Source organism: Echiichthys vipera (genome assembly GCF_963691815.1).
Source record: "Echiichthys vipera genome assembly, chromosome: 3".
Classification (NCBI taxonomy): domain Eukaryota; kingdom Metazoa; phylum Chordata; class Actinopteri; order Perciformes; family Trachinidae; genus Echiichthys; species Echiichthys vipera.
In genome coordinates this window covers 13,792,254-13,815,660 of record NC_139828.1, presented here as the reverse complement: position 1 = coordinate 13,815,660, position 23,407 = coordinate 13,792,254, and the positions used below count along the sequence as shown (strand labels likewise).

The 23,407-nt window shown below is 40.6% G+C and overlaps 1 protein-coding gene across 2 annotated transcripts; it reads left to right on the top strand.

Annotated features, from left to right (window-relative positions):
* Window positions 1–1,097: 1,097 nt before the first annotated feature.
* sin3b (SIN3 transcription regulator family member B) lies at window positions 1,098–22,221 on the top strand. Of its 2 annotated transcripts, XM_083911221.1 has the most exons (20): window positions 1,098–1,462; window positions 3,024–3,130; window positions 3,540–3,693; window positions 5,770–6,135; window positions 6,474–6,539; window positions 7,408–7,563; window positions 7,994–8,122; window positions 8,308–8,397; window positions 8,550–8,668; window positions 9,249–9,462; window positions 9,821–9,937; window positions 10,125–10,363; window positions 12,331–12,514; window positions 13,926–14,850; window positions 17,213–17,382; window positions 17,474–17,647; window positions 19,453–19,545; window positions 19,649–19,743; window positions 20,592–20,790; window positions 20,940–22,221. In XM_083911221.1, exons 1-20 carry the CDS (start codon window positions 1,349–1,351, stop codon window positions 21,174–21,176), a joined length of 3,948 nt encoding a protein of 1,315 aa, XP_083767347.1. In that variant the 5' UTR covers window positions 1,098–1,348; the 3' UTR covers window positions 21,177–22,221. The 2 variants fall into 2 exon arrangements, with proteins under 2 accessions (XP_083767347.1, XP_083767348.1); XM_083911222.1 differs by lacking the exon at window positions 6,474–6,539.
* The last annotated feature ends 1,186 nt before the right edge of the window (window positions 22,222–23,407 follow it).

Below are 23,407 nucleotides of genomic sequence, written 5' to 3'. Positions count from 1 at the left end.
AATCTACTTTATACTTCTACATACTTCATTTTAGAGGAAATGTACTTTTTACTGCACAACATTTATTTGGCAACTTAAGTTAGTCACAGTAGTATATAGAGTAAATACAATTAGCCCTACGCTGCAACGTTAAAGTGATACCTGTATGGACCATGAATGGAGTGTAGACTGGTAGCTGAGGAGGTGCCAGTACATCTCCTGGGCACTGCCGAGGTGCTGTTGAGCAAGGCACCGAACCCCCAACTGCTCGGGGCGCCGATCCATTTGGCAGCCCCCTCGCTCTGATATCTCTCTATTAATTGCATGTTTATAGGTCCTGCATGTGTGTAACATGAATAATATATTAACAGAGTGAAAAAAATGAATTTCCCCTTGCGGGTTTAATAAAGGAATTATTCTTCTTAATATTCTTAAATGGGCCATTCTTCTTGAGTACTTTTTTTATTTTATTTTTGTTTGCACAATTTAAAAACATTTATAAAAATTACAAATAATAGACTGTGCAGGATGAGGAAAAAAAAACCCAGAGGGCTGATTTGAATCCTTCACCAAAAAACAATTCACGAAGTTATTGAGGTTTCAAAATTCACAAAATGCAACACTTTAACTTTTTGTACTTTGATTCTGATTCTGATTTAAGTACATTTTGATACCATTACTTTTGTACTTTTACTTAACTTTTACTTTTGCTTGTAACAGAGTATTTCTCCAGTGTGGTAATACTACTTCTCTGTAAGTAAGGGGTGTGAGTACTTCTTCCTCCACTGAAAGTATGCAGCTATCTTTCTGCACGGAGCAACATTGTTCCTTTGTAGCAGTGAAGGGGGGAGTGGAGCAATCTGATTCTTGTTGAACTCAGCTCCGCCCCTCGGTTGCGCCTGCGCAGTTCAATTTTTCACTTTTTTTTTTGTAATTTTCACTCCTATACTCTGGCTTCCGGACGCCAAGACAGACCGCTGCCGCCGAATTTAAAGAGACAGGCGATAGTTATTTTAAATACGATAAACGGCAACCATTGTCCCCTTTAGCTTACATATTCCCGACGCTTCTCGCCTCGGCTTGTTAAACTCGATGGTGATGTTTCATCAAAGTCGCAGCGAGTAGCAGCTTGTCTGTCATCCCTCCTCCACTCTGCTGGATTTTCCGTCCTTTTTTTGCGCTGTGAACGGAGACTGTCCAGCTAAAAGGCAAAGTAGGGGGGTTGCTTGCTTGCTTGCTGGCTGGCAGGCTGGCTTCCCGACCGAGAGGAAGGTTTGTCGGCTAGCCAACACCGAAGCTTCCCCCTCTCTCAAGTTGTTGGTAGTAGTGGCTCCTCTCATCAACAAAAGCCTCCTGTCGCCGGGATATAATGGCGAAGATTCAGGCGCACAGCACCGCCGCGAAGCAAATAAACCAAATCCAAGACAAGCCTTACGTTATAACACAAAAGCAAGTGCAGCAGCAGCACTTCCAGAAGCTGAAGGTAAGAAGACAAACGGACACGACACAAGAGGGGGAAAAGTCCCTCAGAGTCAGAACCATTTTGTTCGTTGCATTGGATTTGAGGCTTTTCTCTTTTCGAACGTCGAGGGGTGAGAGCAACGGCTGGCTAACGTCTGTTAACGTCTGTTAGCTCGCTGGCCTGTTAAAAGTAATTCATTGCTAAAACAGCCACACCATTATTATTTAAAGGTTAAATGTCGAGGCTAATGTTTCATTAATGGATGTCTCGTAAGTGACAGTCACAGTTGGCGGTTAGTTTCTTATATTTTACGGTGTCAATAATAACAGCCTGACTATGTGAGCACAAACGTTAACTCAAACCTCGGTTGTGGGAAGTTCCTCCTTGTTCGTGTTTTTTTCAGCCAACCTGAACAAAGTGGAGGACATCAGCCGGGGCTAGCCAAGAGCCAACAACGGCTACTTCACTTGATTAGCAGCTTCGTTACACATGTCTTTGTTATCGGAGTAGTTTAATATTACCACGCTGTTTTTGCATACGTTGGCTTAAGGAGCAGCGGTGACTTAAACGTGTATAAATGTGTATGCGGGTTAGGTGTTTGTAAGAGTTATTATCGCCAGTTGACTTGCAGTTGGCTGCTAACGTTAGCTTCAACAACCCTCTGTAGATGTGGACTGTTTGTGACAAACGCTTTGTGCTCACACATTTGTACCGTAACCTAACCTAAGCTGGGTTGATGTTGTGAAAAAAGAAAAGCTAAGGTCCAGTGAACAAAAGCTGCTCGGTGTTTCTCCTATTCGCCCATTTATTTATTTATTTATTTATTTTTGTACAGCTTGTAACGTTACAGCTGACTAGTGCATTTGTTGATACAGCACTCCAAGCTGACAATGAAGAAAGCAAAGATTACCAATAAACATAACTTCATGTACCAATATGTCCGCCAATAGTAATGAGGGATTTAAATATGTCTCTTTGTTAGTGGCATCCATTGGAATTTGGCAGTATTATTTCATTTAATGTATTTATTTGTGCATAATAAACAAGATTAAAATAACAGAAATAAACACGTACATACTTAAATGCACAGGTGTGATAAAAGAAACCCCTGGGGGCTTGTAAGAGATGCCCACCTAACATTAATATTAAAACATCAGCCAAAACACACTACAAAAGCAAAACACAAGCTGATTAAACTCTTCTAAAGAATCTGAAAGAAGGAAGAAGACAATTATTTACAAACAAGAAAACAATTTACAAACAGTATATATGTTTACACACTATGCTTTTGAGATGAGATTTTTAAAGATGTTTTCTAAATAATTAGAGGTAAGTGTCTGCGGAGTGAGTAGTAGTAGCTACTTCCCATTATATGGTTATACAATTATTAATTAGACACAATGCATACAAGCCATTGTCCTGTTCAACATGTTCAAGTGCTCGATGGACATTCCTGTAAGAGCCGTCGTCGTCAACAGCACAAACAAGGATGTTTATTTAAAAGCTTCTCCTCAGGTCCAACTGGCTGTACTATTTATTTGCTGCATTGATGGTTTTTCTTCTTTTCTCTTCTGCGTTTTAGGTTGAAGATGCCTTGTCATATCTGGATCAAGTCAAAATTCGTTTTGCAAATGATCCTGGCATATACAACAAGTTTCTCGACATCATGAAAGAGTTCAAGTCGCAGAGGTATTTATCCAAGAAGATACTTACCAAATGAGTTTTTAGTAATACATTTTTAATGAATGTATTCCCTAATACAGTCTACAAGGGGGAGCTTGTGTGTAGATTTTGATTACGTTGCAAAATATATGTGCAGAGGGATCAACCACACATTTTAAGGCACTTATCAATAAATTAGAAATTGCAGCTACCATCCCACTTTCATTATCCAGCAGTTTATATTCTCTTAAAATTTAATTGTGGGATGACAGAAATTATTATTATTATTATTATTATTATTATTATTGTTTTAAACTAAGCTGCAACACTCTTCTTTTTTATTGTTTTATTTGTTGTGTTCATGCAGCATATGAGAGAGGAAGCTAATCTTTACCCCACTACTAATATGTCTGTGTCTGCCTGTTCTCTTGATTAGTATTGACACACCGGGGGTGATAAACCGCGTGTCACAGCTCTTCCATGGACACCCGGACCTAGTCTTGGGCTTCAATGCCTTCCTACCACCGGGGTATCGGATAGAGGTCCCCAAGAATGGAGTGGCTTTCCTTCAATCTCCGTTCTCCACACAGGTGAGACGCTCTTCAACAGACGTTGATACGATCTCAAAATCTCTTTATTTTCAAAGCTATGGAACTTTAGCAGGTGCATCGTTACAAACTCGTGGTATAATGAAAGGTACAGTGTGTGAACTTTTAAATCCTTAAGAGGAAACCGGCTTCTTCTGCACTAAATACCCATTTGGTGCTCTGTTTTAAGATCACCTGGTTTCGAAAGATCTAAAATTTGGCATGCTGAATTGTACATATAAACTCAGTTGGTAGTTAATTTATCATAAAGTTAAATCAACAACTATTTAAAATAGTTTGAACCAAGACTGAACATTATAACTTAATGAAGGTAGGATTTATTAGACAGGTCTATCTAATAAACTGACAGTGTTGTAAAGTGTACTAAAAGTGGTGCAGTGGATGAATATCTCTCTTAGACAGCTTGATAGATAAGAAAAAAAGAAAAGAAAACAATCCTTTTAGTGCCAGTCTCATTCATATACACATGCATTAATGGAGAGATGTCAGAGCGAGAGGGCTGCCCCATGAGGAAGCATCAAGTTGGGGGTTCAGTCCCTTGCTCAAGGGCACCAGCAACCCTTCAGTTCTCAAGCCAAGTCCCTAAGGACTGAGCAACATACGTTGTCTACAATTGGATCTAAAACATATACAGAATAAGTTAGTACGGTTTAGATGCACCCTGACTCAAGGCTGATCCAGTGTGGTTTGCTTTAAAACCCTTAGTTTTAAAATGCCTTTCAGTGATCCGAACACAAGTGGAAAGCCGAGACACATCTCGTTCACACCTGTGTCTGTGTATCATGCATCTCCAGCTGACCACCTGTGTTTAGATGTTGTTACTCCCTACATCACTTCCTCTGGGTGGTACAAGGACCATGAACACAGTGCGAAAGCATGACCACACGGCACTTTGTCCAAATCGCCGTAAATGGGCAATTATAAAGCGCTGGCGCACTGTCAACAAAACAACCACCATGTCCTTCATGTGGTCAAATGTGTCCCAGACCACCTCGGCAAGTGGTTTGAGTGATTGGATCTTAGTTGTTGTTTAAACTTCTATTTAGCACTGTGCAGTAGTGATAGGATCTCCCAAGAAGCATTTTAAAACAAAGTGTAAACAGGGTCTCAGATGAGGTTATAAACAAGATGAAACCATTCCAAATGTCACCTGAATTAAAACTGAATCTAAGTGTTTTCAGTCACTCTTAGGTACCCCCCCTGCCAGATTAAATTAAGGATTTAATATACTTTTCCTGCATAAAACATTCCTCTCTGAAAAAAAAAATGCTAATGATGTTTTCTTGTGGGAGAGATTTTCTTCTTTGGACGACTTGACTAAGGAATTTGTTTGGGCAACCTGAGGACCCGTGGAGGTGTGTGCAGAGTGTTACTTGAGATTTGCAAACTGTAATTGGCAGCCGTGTCACTGAATATGGTCCGAATTAATGTTTTTGTAAAAAAGAAGCCTCCCTTATTGATTTTCTATTTGACTTAATAGTGCATCAAAAAACGTCATGTAGGATGTAAATGTTTCACTCAATATTAATGTGATATTATTGAGTAAAGTAGAGTAAAAATATGCACAATGTGTTATCTAATCGAGTGTGAAAAATATTTTGTATAACAGGAAACTTAGTTATAAACTTAAGGGAAACACTTACTGTGTCAGAAATTCCTCCATTTTTACTGTATAGTGCACTATATTTACTGTCTGTTTTATATGAGTGTCTGAATTGTCAGTGTCACGTTCATGCGCTATAAAGTGCCCTAAATAATTCTCACAAAGCAAAAGTAATGTCCACAATGCAATCATTATCTATAGATTAGAAAAGTGACCATTCTTAAAATTGTTTTGGTAACTCAAAGTTGTAGTTTTACTTAGTTTCCATTTTGTTTCTCCTCAAATTATTTGAGTGCAATGTACTGCTCACAACAGTGTTTACAAGTTTACATCATTAACCTTGCTTAACCACCGATATTATTCCCCAAATCTTATTTGAAGTAAACAACTTCATTCACCTAAATTAATGCACATCTAACCATGCGGTTCAACGTCGTTCTGCTTCATCTGCCCAGGTGTCCCCAGGACAGCAGGGGAAGAGTGTCACCACCTCTGCAGTGACCGCAACCTCAGGTAGTGCCTCTGCTGCCAGCGTTGAAGCTGGACCTGCCCAGACCAGTGAAGTCAAGGCTGCCCCAACGGAGTCCCTATCCTCCTCAACCCCCGCAGGACCTCCAGAGCCTCCTAGCAGGCTTTCTCTTCCTCTGACTAGCAGAGAGGGCCAGAATCAGGCGACCACCTCATCTGTATCCCCACCTGCCTCAGAGACAAGCCCCGTAGAGTTCGACAGTGCCATCAGCTATGTAAACAAGATTAAAAACCGTTTCCTGGATCACCCAGAGATCTACAGAGCCTTCCTAGAGATTCTTCACACATATCAGGTACTGTGGAGATCAAATGTTGTGATTTAAGTTTTTAAAAACAAAAACAATGAAGGGGAGTTGTAGTTTTTCTTAGATTCCTCCTGTTCCAACTGAAAGATTGGACTGTTCTTGTAGGATTTTAGCTAGGGCTGCCCCCGACCAAGGATTTTCTTGGTCGACAAGTGGTCGTCATGTAGAGTGATTAGTCGACTTTTTAGATTTACTGTGTATATACCCCCCCAAGTATAGCCTCAGACTAAATAACATAATTCAACATAATTAATAACCATTATAAGTGCGTACAGCTGCTTGCTACAAGTCTGCCGCCTGTTAATGACACCGGCAAATTATTTCAGATTCTAATTCTGAATGTGTCAGAAAAAATCAACAAGGAAACTGTCGGAACGGGCCGCCATTGGCAGGTAGGTAGGCTAACGTTACTTGCATGATTAAGGTAGGAGGTCATGTTCCTCGTGGACGAGTGTGGCAAAGTTTTCCTTGCAAAGTTTGCATGTGACCTTCTTGGGGTCATCCTTGTTCTTTTCAATGTGATCCCATATTTTATACATTTTTCCCGATATGACTCTTAACTGTTAACTGTCTATCTGCGAAGTACAGCCAAGGGACCTGTCAGCAGCGACCAATCGACCAATGAAATTTCGGTCTGTTAATGATTTTTTTGGTTGGCCAGTGCTTGGTCAACTATTTGGGGGCAGCAACAGTTTTAGCAAAGCCCAGGTCTCACAGCACTGTTATTCTCAATAACAACGATAATATGAGCCCTTTCTAAGTTGCTTTATGGTAATTTAAATAAGAATTGCAGTTAGATAAAGGTCATAGTTGATGTGTTTTTGTCCTGTGTCAATTCCTACACTAGCCTCAAGTCAAGTCAAGAGATCTTTATAGTCCCCGGAGGGCAATTTGCAGTACAGTCAGCAGCAAAAACAACAGTAAAATGTACAATAATGACATACACGATGACAAAGACCTAATGATTAAAAGAGATGGAATACACGACGACATGAGTGACATGGGACAACAATTAACGATCATCAATCAACAAAGTGCAACAGTGCCTCACTGGATAAAAATAAGGAGTTAAAGTGACCACAGTGCTATCAATTGTTAAGAAGGCCAACAGCCACTGGAACCCCTCTTCCTTGAAGGACAGTTTGTGTCTCCTGCACCAAGACTATGACTACCATGTGTAGCCTGGCCAAAGAATTTCTACTTTTTAAAATTAAGTTTGAGGCCCCTCTGATCACCACTTGTTTCCTTGCCACCCCTCAGAAGGAGCAGCTGGAGGTGAAGGAGAGTCGGGGCAGCCGGGGCAGCAGCGGGATGACAGAAGATGAGGTGTTTTCTAAAGTCGCCAGTCTTTTCAAGGGGCAAGAAGACCTGCTGGCTGAGTTTGGGCAATTCTTACCCGATGCCAAGAGATCATTGGTCAGTAAAACAGCAGACAGTGTAATGTGTATGTATGTAAAAATCAAAATGGTTGTGACTTAATCAGTGGAATGTTTAAACCAAAAATACCATATTTTCAATGTGATTTCATCTTATTTTCAGTGTTTTAACATAGATCACAACTGAATTACTAATGGTATTCTTGGTGAATGTATTGCTAAACAACAAGTAACAACAGAACATTCGTTGTCGGCTATTTAAAAAACAAATTGATTTATGAAGATCGTCATTTTCCAAGCAAAAATGTCAAAAGATTCACCGGCTATTGCTCCTCAAATCTTTGTGTTTTTTAAGTCTTCTATGAAAGTACATTTAAAGGACTGTTGGTTGCACAAAACAAGGTATTTTAACGTGTCATGTCATGTTACGGGTATTTTTCAATTTGTGACACTTTTTCTACACTTTGTAGTTCACAGGGAGCTCACTGACAGGAGGGAAAGAGCAGCTGAAAAGGCCAGAGGAGGAGGACACGTTATCCAAACAGAACAAAAAGAGGCCCAGGCCCATCCTACTGCAGCACATGTCCCCACTGCTCAAGGTAAACTCTCAATTTAGAATAACCACCTCAGGCAATTCACCAGTGTAGGCACACATGTCCTTGCAAAGGTTCAAATTGTTGTTGTTCCTAAAGAAACACTTGGAAAAAGCTTCAACTACAATAACTTTAACAATGTATATGTAAAAAGACCATGAAGCATTCATTTCTTTTCTTTTTTTATTTAGAAAAAAATGAAATATTCCTGTACCAAAGATCAGTCTTTTGCTTCAGTTGGCAAACATGGAGTCTTAAGAGAGTTCTCCTTCTTTGATAAGGTGAGGCTTCAGTTTCCATGGCAGTGATGTTAGATTTCTTTCTTCTATGTCTCATACTATTCTTTTGACCCACTGCCACTGTTTTTTAAATGGCTAATTAAAGAAAAGAAATTAATTGGTGTGACTTCTCTGTGAACCTCCTCGTCATTCAGGTTCGTCGCCTGTTCAAAAGCCAGGAGGTTTATGAGAACTTCCTGCGCTGCATCGCCTTGTTTAACCAGGAAGTAGTTTCGGGAGCGGAGCTGCTACAGCTAGTCACTCCTTTCCTGGGGTGAGTGGATGGAAAGATGACTGAGCTGAATAAATGTGTGAATTGGTTCAGTTGGATGAAATCAGACAAATAAATGTACAAATGAATGGATACAGTAGCTGCAGGGAGTGAACAGGAAGTGTAGAGGCTAATGTATCGTCTTTTAGAAGAAGCATACAGGTATTTCTGCAGGCTGGCAACTACTGTTAAAAATGTTGACATGTCTAAAAGGCTTTCTGGATCATTTAAGATTTTTAAAAATAGTGATAGCTTGGAGAGAGTCAGGGAAGGCAGGAGAAAGAGAGGGGAGGACATGCAGCAAAGGGCCACTGTACTAAGGATTCAGCCTTGGTACATGGTGTGTAAACTCGAGCAGGTGAGCTACCAGGGCCCTTTTAAAGAATGTTTTAAAGGTATATGCAAATAGTAGTGATATGATCAATAATTATCGAACTTGTATGGTCTTATCAATACGATTTTTTACTCATATTCTCACTAGTAGGATTATTTGATGGCTTCAGACGGGTAACACTTGTTTTTTTAATCGGTCGTCCTCCTGATTCATCTCTCAATCATGACTCAATCATCCATCTCCTTCCAGGAAGTTTCCCGAACTGTACACACAGTTCAAGTCATTTCTGGGGGACAAAGAGCTCTCTCATGCTGTGTCAGGGCTGTCGGATCGCTACATGGAGGGGGGAGGGGGCAGGGAGGTGGATTATGCCTCCTGCAAGCGTCTGGGGTCCAGCTACAGAGCACTGCCCAAGACCTACCAGCAGCCTAAATGCAGCGGGCGCACTGCCCTCTGCAAGGAGGTACACCCACTTACATTTTCCTAAAGAGTTGGCACTAGATCAATGACGAGTGGAGTTTCTGTTTACGTTCAGTGTTCCTCACCAAGATGCATTGTGTGTATCCTTCAGATAGATGTGTTGAATGGATTTCTTTCCTAATAAAATATTTGCGAAGTAGATTTTACTAAAAAGCTTGAAACATGCACTGTCTACATACTAGTAGTCTTCTTCTTTCCTGTCTTTTGCTGGCATATTACTGTGTTTCCTAGCGTAAATGTAGTAAATTACAGAAATGCTAGAATGGCATGTCATCGTGAAATATTTTCCTGTAGAAAGAGATTTCCCATTAATGATTTTACATTGATGTCTATGTGTGTAGGTGTTGAACGACACCTGGGTGTCATTTCCGTCTTGGTCAGAAGACTCCACCTTCGTCAGCTCGAAGAAGACTCCTTATGAGGAGCAGCTGCATCGCTGCGAGGATGAAAGATTCGAGGTGCGTACATCCTAACAAGGATTCTGTTTACAAGAAGGGAGGTTTATATAAACATCACAACTTCCCCGATGTGTATTTGTTTTTAAAAAAATCTCTCATAAAAGAGGAGAGATCATAAGCTTTAGCACAGAGCACTTGGCACTATACTTTAGTCTTAAAAGCTTTGTCTGTAACTCTCCACTTATAGTTGGATGTGGTTCTGGAGACAAACCTGGCCACCATCAGGGTGCTAGAGAGTGTCCAGAAGAAGCTCTCCCGTCTTTCACCTGAGGACCAGGACCGATTCAGATTAGACGACTGCCTGGGCGGCACCTCCGAGGTCATCCAGCGCCGTGCTGTGTATCGTATCTATGGTGACAAAGCCCCCGAGATCATTGAGGGACTGAAGAGGAGTCCCGCTACCGCTGTGCCTGTGGTGCTCAAGAGGTCAGGACTTTTTATTTCTAGTTTCTTCACTGGTAAAATGATTAATGGAAGAAATTCACTGGCAGAATTGTTTATGCATGCATTACTTTTATGTTCAACTTGACATAGTCATAGAATGCTCAAATTTTCTTGTACAACAGTGTGTTTAGATGGACATGAATATCCCGTTTATGAGGCTTATCCTATGATCATTTTGGGATATGGTGTTTACATGAGCACAGAGAAATCAGGTTATTCACATTCCACATATGCATGATGAATACTAGGACCACGGTTACTGCTGACTGTATTCTATTTATGTAAGCGCTGTGTTTACAGACACAAACCAGCGACAATATAAAACCATTTGCTACCACTTATCAACTTTACTGCTAATTTCTAATTTCTAATTTCTGCTCTGATGGCCAAATACAGCTGTCTGTGAAAGTGATTATGGTTTAATAGTAATATTGTCAACGCAATACATTTTAATACCATGTTTATCAAAACTACCATATCCACGTTTGATGATCGAATCTATAAAAAAAAGCAGACCTGCAGTCAGATTTTTAACCCAATGCCGCACAAATGTACAATGTTAATTAAGTAAGAAAGTTGTCGAGGTATTGAAAGAGCATCGTTTCTATGCGTCTGCGCTGGTGAGAGCGCCATGTCCCGAGGCATTATGTTTTCGGGTTGTCCATACTTATCTTTCCTTTTCTTGTGAACACATTATCTCAGTGTGACCTCACAAATTGCATTTTAGGCCATAAGTCAATAATTCCTTTGCTAATTGTGACAATATTTGACACAAATTTTTCATAGGATATAAAATGATGACATTTATCCCAAAGGTCAACTTTCCTGTGACATCATAATGTTTCTGTCCATTATTAAACGCCATTACTCAGGAAGAAAAGGAGAGACATTTTGTCAGATGCTGAGTTGGTGACACTAATCTTGAAACTGTGGTGGCTGTTTAGATCTTCTGCACTCCTGAGTTGAATACGTGTGTGAAACATCCACGTTTCACCCAGGAATACACTTAATATTTTCATAAAATCCCTTCAAAGTCTTCATTACAAAAATGATGTAAGTCTTGACAATTGGGATGTAAACTGCAACTTGACTGTCTGGCGGAGGCATACAATTGCATGGTGGCAATTCTAGTTTTATGATAGTATTTTATCAGAGTTTAAAATTCTGCTCTTAGACAACTTTACAATGAATGGATTCATACAATAACCAGTAATCACTTATGACCCACTAGAGCCCCTGCCCTCTGCCTGTGGTTTTTCTTTTTTATCATTTGCTGTGTTTCAGACATTTCGGGGCATTAGCCTTTGGCCACTGGGAGTGTAACTGCCACACATGTGAAAGCATGAGTCCAAAAAAAGATACGAAAATGGTAGATACAGTGTAGAAAAAGGCAAATATATCAACGCCAAGCGGACAAAGCTCGTTCCATAACAACAGGGAGTCTGGGATTGGCTTTCACCAGCTGGTGAGCAGGAGTTTGGGCGGTCAGTGTTCTGATGTCAATAAGCCAGGGAGGAGGCAACCTTGCTGAAGCAAACTTTTAATGTTGTGTCTACAAACCGCACCGGAGAAATCCTACTTATTTAACGGACAGTGTGATAGAAGTGTTGATTTGCTGACCGTATGAATAAGATCCTTGTATCAACAGGCAGGGATATTTGTGCATCCTGCCAACAAAGGTGAACTATACCAACAACAGCTTTTTTTAAAAAAGTGTTTGTGTATTCGGTGTTCTTGACGTGGGCACATGGAAATGTGTGTTTAACACGTGGCAGGCTTTCAAATGGAGATTGCATCCTGACAACTTGACACGTTCCTTCCCGCAGATACTTGAACCCCTATAATCTGTCATGTGCACAAGAAAGTTCTGTGACAGACATGTTAACACATTAATAGTCATGGCTGTGTTTTGTGAAGTATTAACATTACAGGTGTGTCTTCCTTTACAGGTTGAAAGCCAAGGAGGAGGAGTGGAGGGAGGCTCAGCAGGGTTTCAATAAGATTTGGAGGGAGCAGTACGAGAAGGCTTACCTGAAGTCCCTCGACCACCAAGGAGTCAATTTCAAACAGAATGACATGAAGGCCTTGCGATCGAAGAGTCTTCTCAATGAGATTGAGAGTGTCTACGATGAGGTAAAAACTTTCTTCCTGTCTGCCATCCCAACTCAACATCTCCTATAATATGAATAGTTAATCATTACTTTAATGTATGATTTTTGGGCTAGGTTGTAAAGTTATACTGGAAGCTGGTCACAATGAAATTATTGATTATAATTTTAAACTGTTAAGGGCAAGTTAACTCTCCTAATACCTTAACTCTTAAAGCCCCTTCACATAAAAACAATAGTGCAGAGCCCAGTTGGGGCGTACCTGTTCAGAGGTGCTGCTAGCTGCGTTCTCAAGAATTGCTTATCTGAGTTCAACTTCACACTCAACACTGCACTCCCTTCGGTCTTCAGCAATACATCTGCCAAGTGTGAAGATGATTGGAAGAAATCTTGAGATATGTGTAAGACTAGAGCTTAATTTCTTTATAGTTAGATGATGCTGCTACAGCGCCACCTATTGGCCAAATTGACTATATTTGTCATGGCCACTTGGACAGCATATCTACACGTCCACCAGAAGTGGTTGGAGATATATTTTTGTGGTATGAGCCCACAACATTTGAGCAAAGTTTGAGAACCAGCTATAGTGACATCAGAAAAGGTCACGTCCAGAGATTTTCTGTACCAAATTTGGTGATTGCTCAAATTGTGTTGGAGGAGAAGCAAAAAAACCAACCCAGATTTAGACACAATTAAGGTGAAAAAACAATCTAGATGCCAGTTGGCGTGGCCTTCAGGGTTAGATTCGTCTGGACCCACATATTCCACAGAGTTGTGTCTGAGATTTACAGATCAAAAGTTACAGACCAAAACACAAGTTGTTGTTAAAGTGCCACAAATTGCACCAAATTCAACACAAAGTACGTCCCCAGCAACACATCTGCCAGGTGTGAAGTAGATCGGATGATTGATCTTGATCCTTATGTGAATTAGAGACACACTCACCGAGATTCTTTTCTTTATAGTTGTAGAGCCCTCCAAACAAAAAGGATTCATCTTATTCTGGTGGTCATATTTGTGATAACTAGGTGACTTAATACCCAGTATTCATTTAAGCAAATTAGTCTTTGCTCCTTTTTTCTGGTTTCCTTGTACAGTTCAGTCTTGACATTGTAAACAAAAGTTGACATACCGATTTAAACTCAAGACTGAATCACAAGAATCAATTACAAGTTCATGGTTATACACTTGCTGCTGATGGGGATCGTTGATAGGACCGAAAGCTCCAGTATAAGAAAGAAAGTAAATGGACCTTGAGTTGATATTATTTTGTCATTTCCTTTTATGTTTTATTTTCATCCTTGTAGTGCTGCTGTTAGAGGAAAACTTCAGAATCAATCATATTGTTCCTGTAACATGTATATAAAGTAGAAAGTTTGTGACACAGTATGTCTTTCTGAAGTTGCCGGCATTCATCGTTTTTCTGTGTCTGGCAGCGTCAGGAGCAGAGCACAGAAGAGGGCGGAGTTGGCCAGCAGAGCCGTAACGGCTCAGGAGCAGCCGCATCCAGCGAGCCTCACATGGTGTTTACGTACGATGACAAACAGATCCTGGAGGACGCTGCCTCGCTCATCATCTACCATGTCAAACGTCAGCCCACCATCCACAAAGACGACAAGGACCACATCAAGCGCATCATCCAGCACTTTGTCCCCGACCTGTTCTTCTCCCGCCGTGGCGAGCTCAGTGATACTGAAGACTGGACAGATGAGGAGGTTGAGCCTGAGGAGGGGGGAGAAAGAGGATTAGGTGGTGGAGCGGTGGCGGCAGCAGCAGCAGCAACAGGAGGAGGAGCAGCAGCAGCAGCAGCAGCAGGAGGCGTGGGAGGAGGAAATGGTAATTCTAATATTGCATCAGGAGCAGCAGCAGCAGCTACAGGGAGTCAGTCTCAACCCCAGCCTGCCCAATCACAGCCCCAGGCCCAGTCCCAACCCCTGCAGCAGTTCAATGGTGAGTCCAGGCGGAGGCGCTGCAGCCCATCCCAACCTCCAGACACAGAGGCCTCCACCACCTCCAGTAGCACGAGCCAGCAAGCAGGGACTGCCTCATCTACCCCTGGATCTACGCCCATGGAAACGGGTTCAGGTGCCCCCGGGGAGAAGGTGGACCTGCGCGACCCTGAAGCAGAGCATCAGAAGGAGCTGGACGGTGTCTACAACCTTTTCTTCGTAAACAACAACTGGTATTTCTTCTTGCGGCTGCACCAGACCCTGTGTTCGCGGCTGCTGCGGGTTTACCGGCAGGCAGAGCGGCAGCTGCTGGAGCACCGAGCTGAGCAGAGCAGGGAGAGGCTGCTGATGGCCGAGGGAAGGAGAGAAAAAGCATGCGACCTGGCCATGGAGCTCCGCCTCAAACAGCCCAGTAAGTTCAGCTCCTGGTTAGTTATGCAATACTAGAGTGGTACAATTAAAGTGTAATTCTGGCACAAAATTACCCATGGACTTTTTCAGCACTTACAGAAATCAAATAAGCCACAGAGACAGTTTTTGTGTAACAACTATTAACGGAGAAATTCGGCAGAGTCAATGACAGACAGACGTGGCTAACACTGATTAGCTCTGGGCAGTACGGTGAAGGCATTAAAATGGCTTTTTTAACTTTTTTAATATTGCCCAAAATAACACAGAGCTTATGCAGAAGCATGAGAAGAGTCCCTACACATAAAACAAAGCACCAATGGGCTCCTTCCTTTTGGGTTGCATTTGGTAATCGACTCGACATGAATGGACTTTACTACGAGAGGAGTTGGTACCGGGGTCAGTTGTTAAGTCTTTTAATAAACTTCGGGTTCACGAACTACGTTGTTGGTGCTTTGGTTAATGTGTCGGGACTCTTATCATGCTACTGTAGCAGTGTTAGTGGTTAAAAAAATCAGCTTTAATGCCTTCACTGTAATGCCCCGATCTAATCAGGCTTTTAGCGACTCTACCGGTTTGCTCCGTTAATAGTTCATGCACGATGGCTTATTTGATGCATGTAATTGCCAAAAAAAGACCAAGGGAGCATTTTGCGCCATAATTTCACTTTAAGTTGAGTTCCACTGCCTGCGACATACGACTGGACATGGTGAAATAAGCTCAGTGTAGGTTTTGTTTTAGATCCTTGAACCATGATCAAGAGCTGTAATATATGCATTACCTCATCGGAGAGATGAGTTAATTACTTCTAATTAATGAATGCTAAATCAGAAAGTGAATTTAAATCTATTTCTGATGTCAGTTCCCCTAAATGATTGCAGGATTCACAGCGTTGAGTCATACTCACACTACGAGAGGAAGGGTTTGTTTGACAAGGATTCCACATGTTGAAAAGACTGTTGCTATTCTTTGCTTTGCCAGAATTTTAAATGGCATTATGTTGAAGAGAGAATAACAGATAAGAACAAAATAACAGATAAAACTGTTCAGTTGGTTTTTATTTCACTGACCCTTGTTAGAAGCACATTAGTGTAGTATTATATGACATTTTGTCTCAGTGTAGCTCTGTTCATACAGTATCTGTTATTGCGCTGAAGTGGTGAAAAAACACGGCCATTTTTGAAAACCACTGCTTTACATAACATACAAGTCTTTTTTTTTTTGGCACACCGTTTGTGAGAACAAGTATTTCAGGGGCACAGCTGTACGTGTGATTCTATGCAAGTCATACATAAGACTCATTTCAAGGCACACCTGGCCAGCTCCCATGGCCCAGAGTTTGAGAATCACTGATGTAAAGCCTGATCTATTTGCTAATATCTGTTTATTGTAACCCATTGAGCTCCAGTTAAACCAGCTGCCATAAACAGCAAAATTGGTTATTTTAGAAGTCAGGTGCTATTCCTAATGTAAAGCAAGTAAACCACAGAATGGGGCTGCAACTACCGATTGTCTTAATGAATCTTCTATAAAACCAACAACAGTGGAAAATGTCATCACACCATTGTTGAGGGTTTAGTCCAACACACAGTTCAGAACCCCAATATTATATGTTCTTTACTGTGCGTCTCAGCTGTTCTTTGTTTGAGCCGTAGTAACAGCAGGCGGGGTCAGCTTGACTCGCTTACAAAAACATTTAGAAAAAACTAGCAACTTAAAAAAATTATTGTTTATTTCACACTCCAAAAATGAACAAAACGTTCTTCTAAATTAAAGAAATAATACTGGGAAACAAATAAACCATTATGAGCTATGAGTGAGCTTAATAAAGCGGTCGAAAGACTTTTTCCAACCACCGCCTCTTTCACTTGACATTTGGCTTTCTGCCTGACGAACACACACCTGCCCTTATATTACCTGGGCGGTTTCCTGAGCCGCACACAAACCCCTACAGGCAGCAAAAAGCAAAGCAGACTTAACAGTATTAAATAACACGTTAAATAAACTATTCAAAACTTATCCTGCATGTCTAATGTCTATTTTCATACAACCTAAACAAGTCAAACACTGTCTTAAACAGGAAATTAATCGAACATTTTAAAAGGCTGCGACATTTTAGCAATTAATAAATTATCAGATTTGTTGCGGAATACTTTTTTTCCTATTGGTGAATTGACCGCAACGCACAACTCCTGCTTTTAGTTCTGACAAACTCAACTTGAACTTCATCATTTTATTCATATTGGAAGTGAAGACGAATGGTCCAAATCCCATTCAAGCCTTCCTGTCATAACAGATCCACACAGGTGACTTTATTAGAGTGGGACATGCTGTTGTAACACATGGGACACCCTTTTCTTCCACAGGTGAGGTGGAGTTAGAGGAGTACTACCCAGCCTTCCTTGATATGGTGCGCAGCCTGTTGGATGGAAACCTTGACTCCACACAGTATGAAGACACTCTGAGAGAGATGTTCACCATCCACGCCTACATCGGCTTCACCATCGACAAGGTCATCCACAACATCATTCGGCAGGTAGGTTAACTGTCACACGGAGCCCTCATATCACACAATGAAGACATTTACAACGTTAAACAGTCTAACCCCCACTTTTCTTTGGCTTCAGCTGCAGCACCTCGTGAGCGACGAGGTGTGTCTGCAGGTGGTCGATCTTTACCTGGCAGAGAGGAAGAGGGGGGCAGCGGGTGGAAACCTGTCCTCGCAGTGCGTTAGAGCAGCCTGGGAGACCAGCTTCCAGTGGAAAGCTGAGAGAGTCATGGCCGAAGAGAACTGCTTCAAGGTGAGCGCAGTCCGGGTGAATGTATGACTGAATTACATTCGTGGCCCTGATATTTTGCTGCTGTTTGATGCAGTGAAACTGTTTTCAATAATCAACCACCATTTTCGCTGCAGTGGAAAAACGCTGTAAATAGTTGTTCAGTATTTTTAGAAAACAGTAGAAACACCCCAGAACACTCGCAAAAAAAACACATCACTTATCAATATTTATTATAAAGGAGTGCTTTAATAGAGAGCTGCTTTACTTTGGGTTAATCATTTTCTTTATGTATTTCTTTTTGTTTGACAGGGACCGTGCACAGCTTCTTAGGTGTACCACAGTGGGCTGTAAACTAATTTAATCTGTAGTCCCTGAGCAGGATACAGAGAAGCTCTGACGTCAGACGGTCTTACAGAACTCATTTTCTGAATTAATTTCCTTTTTAAGTTGGTTACAGTTTTTCCTTCTGTGTTATGACTGACAGGGATGGGTACCGCAATATCCATACTGATTCTTAACTTAATGATACTTACTCTCCATAATTCGGTCCAAAACCTAAAGACATGAAAAAATGCACAAATATTCAACAGTTTTTATATCTAATCTTTTCTTCTTTTTTTTTATAAAGTTAAATTGTTTCCTGACTTTCCTGTGTGTATATGAGAGGAGCATTTACTTCAGACACCTGGTCAACAAATGTCATAAACGATACAAACTGAGTTTTCTCTAAACTAAGCAGTCAGTGACTGTGTGCATACCTAAACCAACTTACCTCCACTGCAGTGAAGGGCTGTTAATCTTTCACAGTAATCATGGTGACTGTGACATTTGTTTTTTTTTCCCTGTGTCATTTCCCCTCATCTAGTGTTGGACTTGGGTGACTTCTGCTATCCACTGACGAAGCTGTGGCTGCAGCTTGATCGATGTTGTGTATGGGATTATTTAGGAACATAAATTAGACAAAATCAATGCTAACCATGTCCTGAGTTCATAACTGCAGATTTATTTAATCATGTTTTATAATGATAGGAGTATTACCCTGACTTGACGAGGCTGAGACAAATTTTGAGTTTGGCAAATCCCCTCAGCGTCGGAACAACAAACAGGCTGCGCTGAGCCGCTTTACTAAAGCACTCAAACACGCTGCCCTGTCTCAGATCTGTACAATGTTGTATTTGTGTTTCATGAGGTTGCTGGTTTTAACCCCTTTGCACACGACTACCCTTTGTACATATATTGTATTTGAATGCCTCTAGTAGGTAAAAGGCAAAAAAAAAAAAGCCAGAGTCTGCAGCAGTGAGATACCCCCCCCCCCCCCGTCCTGAGAAAGTTTTTGCCTGCCTAACTACTACAGGTTTGAATTTAGTAAAGTGAGCCAACGATTGTGCAGTTTTTCCCCTGTCAACCATGACTGGAGAGCAAGCAAGCGGTTCATCTTCATTACGGGACAGTTAGGAATGTACAAATACCTGCAATGTTAGGATAATTAATGTTGCTTAAATTCAGATAGCAGCACTCTTTGTCCAGGATCAATGTTTCAGTACTGACCAGGGGACCTGATATCAGTTTAGTATCTGTTCTCGATGCCCATCCTTAATGACTGATCTGCATTTAATTAGACTGGGATGTGACGCTGCTTATATACACCCAGTTATACTACACCAAGATAAACATGGCCCCTTTAATTCACTTACAGTTGGAACCCTTTCTCTTGTGCCAACGCCTTCTTTAGAGATTTTAACAGCTTTAATCTCCTGGTTTTATTCAGCCGTTGTAAGTTGGTTCGAGGTGGTTTACTGATGTTTCTCTGCATTCTGTGTCATCAGGTGATGTTTCTCCAAAACAAGGGTCATGTGACGATGACCATCGAGCTGCTGGACACTGAAGAGGCCCAGGCTGATGACCCGTTAGATGTACAGGTAAACGCACATTTAAGACACTTTGAAATGAAAAGTTACACATTTATTAATCTGACTGAATCTTTGCCGTACAGTAAATAACCTTTCCTGTCTTCTCTCTCAGTGCCTGTCGAGCTACATGGAGCAGTTTGTAGGAACTGAGTCCAGTCTGTGTTCTCAAGCAGAGGGCTACTTCTTCAAACCCGTATTTCTGCCAAGGTATAACACTTTTTGAGACTTCTCCAGACCACTTCTCATTTTCAGCCGTGCATTTATAAATCTTATGGCCCCTCACCTTGTATGAATAATACAACCAGATCAGCTTGTGATCGCTCCGTCAATGCACTGGCAACAAATATTTATGGGCACTTCTTTTTTCATTTGTTTATAGTGCAAAACAAATGACGAACATGAAACCAAACAAAACCTATGACACAGAACTAGACTCAAATGGGAACAAAAGCAAAAAAAGAGTTTGTTTTCTAATATTTTGTCCAAATTGGACAAGATTTGAAACAGTTTAGTACAGTAGTGCATTCAGTACATTAACACCAAAAGAAAGTTGAATTTCCACACACTTTAAGCACAACTACACATACAACTGATGCATTTTCAGTGACATTCATGATTTCATTTTACTATTCACCTGTCCATCAGGTCTGCATTACACTACTTAATTTGATGAGTAATTCAACACCACAAACAGTAAACTTGTCAGTAAAATCAGCATATTACTGACAAGGTCTCACAAACAAAAACTACATTTACTAACCTTCAAGGGAAAATGTTGTGGTATGCTGTGCTGATATGTGTGTGTGTGTGTTAAATTTTTTATAATATTTCCTGTTGGCCCACATTTAATTGATATACAACATTTTTTTAATTAAATAAAATACACATCTGAGTCGAACCAAGACAATATTAAAAAGTTATTATAAAGTTATTGTTTTCTATTTTATATGTTGAGCCTTTGAGAGAACATTTTGGTGTAGCTGATATTTCTTTCAATTGTCCTCAAAATATGTCCGATCAGCACGTTAAAGTCTAATTAATGGTCTCTTCTGTAGGAACCTGCGTCGTTTCCGTCGCTGGCAGGTGCGGCAGGTGGAGGCGATGCGCTGCAGGAGAGAGTGGCACCGCCAGCTGGGCGTGGAAAACGCCGGCAGTCTGGACTGTCGATTTAAACTCAACACTCACAAGATGGTGTTTGTCATGAACTCTGAGGATTACATGTACCGCAGAGGAGCGCTGGTCAAGGCCAGGAAGGTAGGCTGGAGTCTGCATTTAATTTCAGTCTCTAGTTTCCTGTGAATCTGGGTGATAATGTGTGTCGAGAAAATCAAATCTCACTTGTTCATTTTCTGCTTGTTAAATCTTGTTTTGGTGTCTGACCGTTTTTTAATTTCCCCCCACAGTCGCAGCACAGAGTGGCAGCGAGCCAGCATGAACGCTTTGACAAGTGGCACCAGGGCTGGCAAGCCGATCACGTTACGGCCTCGGCTGATCGCTCAGTGCAGAACTGGCTAATGGGGGAGGAGGAAGAGGACATGATCCCCTGCAAGACGACCTGCCTTTCGACTGAGGTGAAAGGGCAACCGGTGAACAGATACCAAGTTCATTACAGCGGTAGCAAAGCCCCAGCCTCCCCGTAGAGAAGGACATACAGCACACACAGGTAAATGCATGGACGTACAGGACATTCATACACTAACACAGACATAAACGGCTGCAGTCCCCCACCTCCACCTTCCTCCACGACATGTCCACTCATTCAGGTTCACTGACGGATGAAGACACAGTGCAGACTCTGGACCGTTTAAACCGGTGGACAGTGAGTCAGTGAATGAGTGCACAGTGAGAGGAGCGACGCCGTGGAGTAAAAGGACCAACACAGACAGCAAAGTAATCAATGACAGTGAACTCGGCCCTGATTGATGGCACGAGTTGGACACGACGGCACAAATGGAGCTCTTCTTCTTCATCATCATTATTGTAGCTTCTCTGGTGGCACTAAAAGTTGATGGACACCGAGACGGTTGATCAGGCGAGAAGTTATGAGATCATGAAATTTGTTTCAGAAATGTGAATGTCTGTTTCTTTTTTCTTCTTTTTTTTAAGTCGAGTGTAGTTTTTAGCTTCTAAAGCCAGAGAGCCTTCTGTTTGTTGGTTGGTTGGTTTATGCGTGTTTATATGGAGAGATAATGGTAAACGTGTGTATGTGTATCCTGCTCTCTTCATTTTGTCTGTTTGTATGCCCAGTACAGGCTCTACAACTCTAGTGATTGCATTGTTACTGTATGTGCATATATATATATATAAAGCAGGGATCCTGTATTTTTATATATGCATCTACATGAGTTGATTGATACATCTTAAGATCATGTGGTTCTTTACAGTGTTTGCTGTCAGCCAACTCTTGATGTTTTGCATTTTGTTTGTTTTGATTTTTTTCTATTTTATCCCTTTTTTGTGTTGTAGCTAAACAAGTTATCACCAAGGCAACAAGGAGTCCTTAAATTAATTGGTTTAATATGGAGAAAGCAGTCAAATTATGTATCATATTCATGATACTCAATGTTTACTTTGTATTGTCTTTTTTTTGCATACTGACATTGAAAATAAAAGCAAAATATCAGTGTTAAAATAGAATGTATAACATTTATCCTGTATCAGTTATCATAAAATAAACAACCTAGTTGTGACCTTCTTAGATGTTGACTGGCAGGCTGTTTGTTTGTTCTGACACTATCAATAAAAACTTAATATGAGCTGAAGCAATTCATTGATTAGACGATCGGCAGATTGACCAATTACTCATATTCAAATATTAATTTACTTTTAAAGCAGAAATATCAATAGCGCCTTAAATCTTATATCACTGTAAACTGAATATATTTTGAGTTTTAAACTGTTGATGAAACAAAACAAGACGTCACCGTTTGCTCTGGGAAACATATTTTTCACAATTTCCAAACATTTTCTAGACAAATTGATTAGTTGGGAAAATAAAACTACCAGGGTTCCTTGCTACACATTTTCATATTTAATATTTCTGTACTTTTTCAGGCTCAATATTAAACATCTGAATACCAATTGTTAGATGCTTATTATGTAAATAAATGGTTTTAAAATCCAACTTTTAATCTTAAATTCTGACTATGTATGCCGTTATGTTGCCAAGTAATCACAAGACATTGTACAAACGTATTGTAGCTCATAAAAATAACCCCAAACAGAGACCTGTTCAATGCACAGTATTTTATTTAAGCTAAATTCTAAAAGGGTGAAATTAAAAACTGAACCTGTGACAGAAACAGAAACATGGACAGGATGGACATTAACCAGGAACTACAGAAGAAAACATGAGTCTGTGCGTAACTGGCTTTAGATGAAGTAAACATACTGTAAATAAATAAAATGATAAATAAAAATATGTTATGAATGAAATGCAGACGACACGATGGAAAAACGGTAACCATGGTAACCTGACACCATTCTACAGCCAGCTCGATTAGTTTCATATCATCTACAGGTCGACTGTGTTGAGTTAGTAAACTTCTTTTGATTTGTAAAATTCGTAGAATATTAGTGAATTTAACGTTAGTAAACTTGTTTCGATTTGTATATATTAATATATTTTATGTTAGAAAGAGAGATAATAGTCTGGAAACAACACAAACAGTTTTCCAAACTCTTTTCCCTTTTTCCAAATTTATCCACACCTGGAAATGACTCAGATTAAATTCCATACTGCGGAGGAACCCTATGACTTAAGTCAGGAAAGTGATAGAAAAGTGCGTCCAAAAATAAGCCGAAAAAAGAAAAAAAAAACACAGTATAGTATGTCGAAAAAGTCCAAAAAATTCAAAATATAATAAGTCCA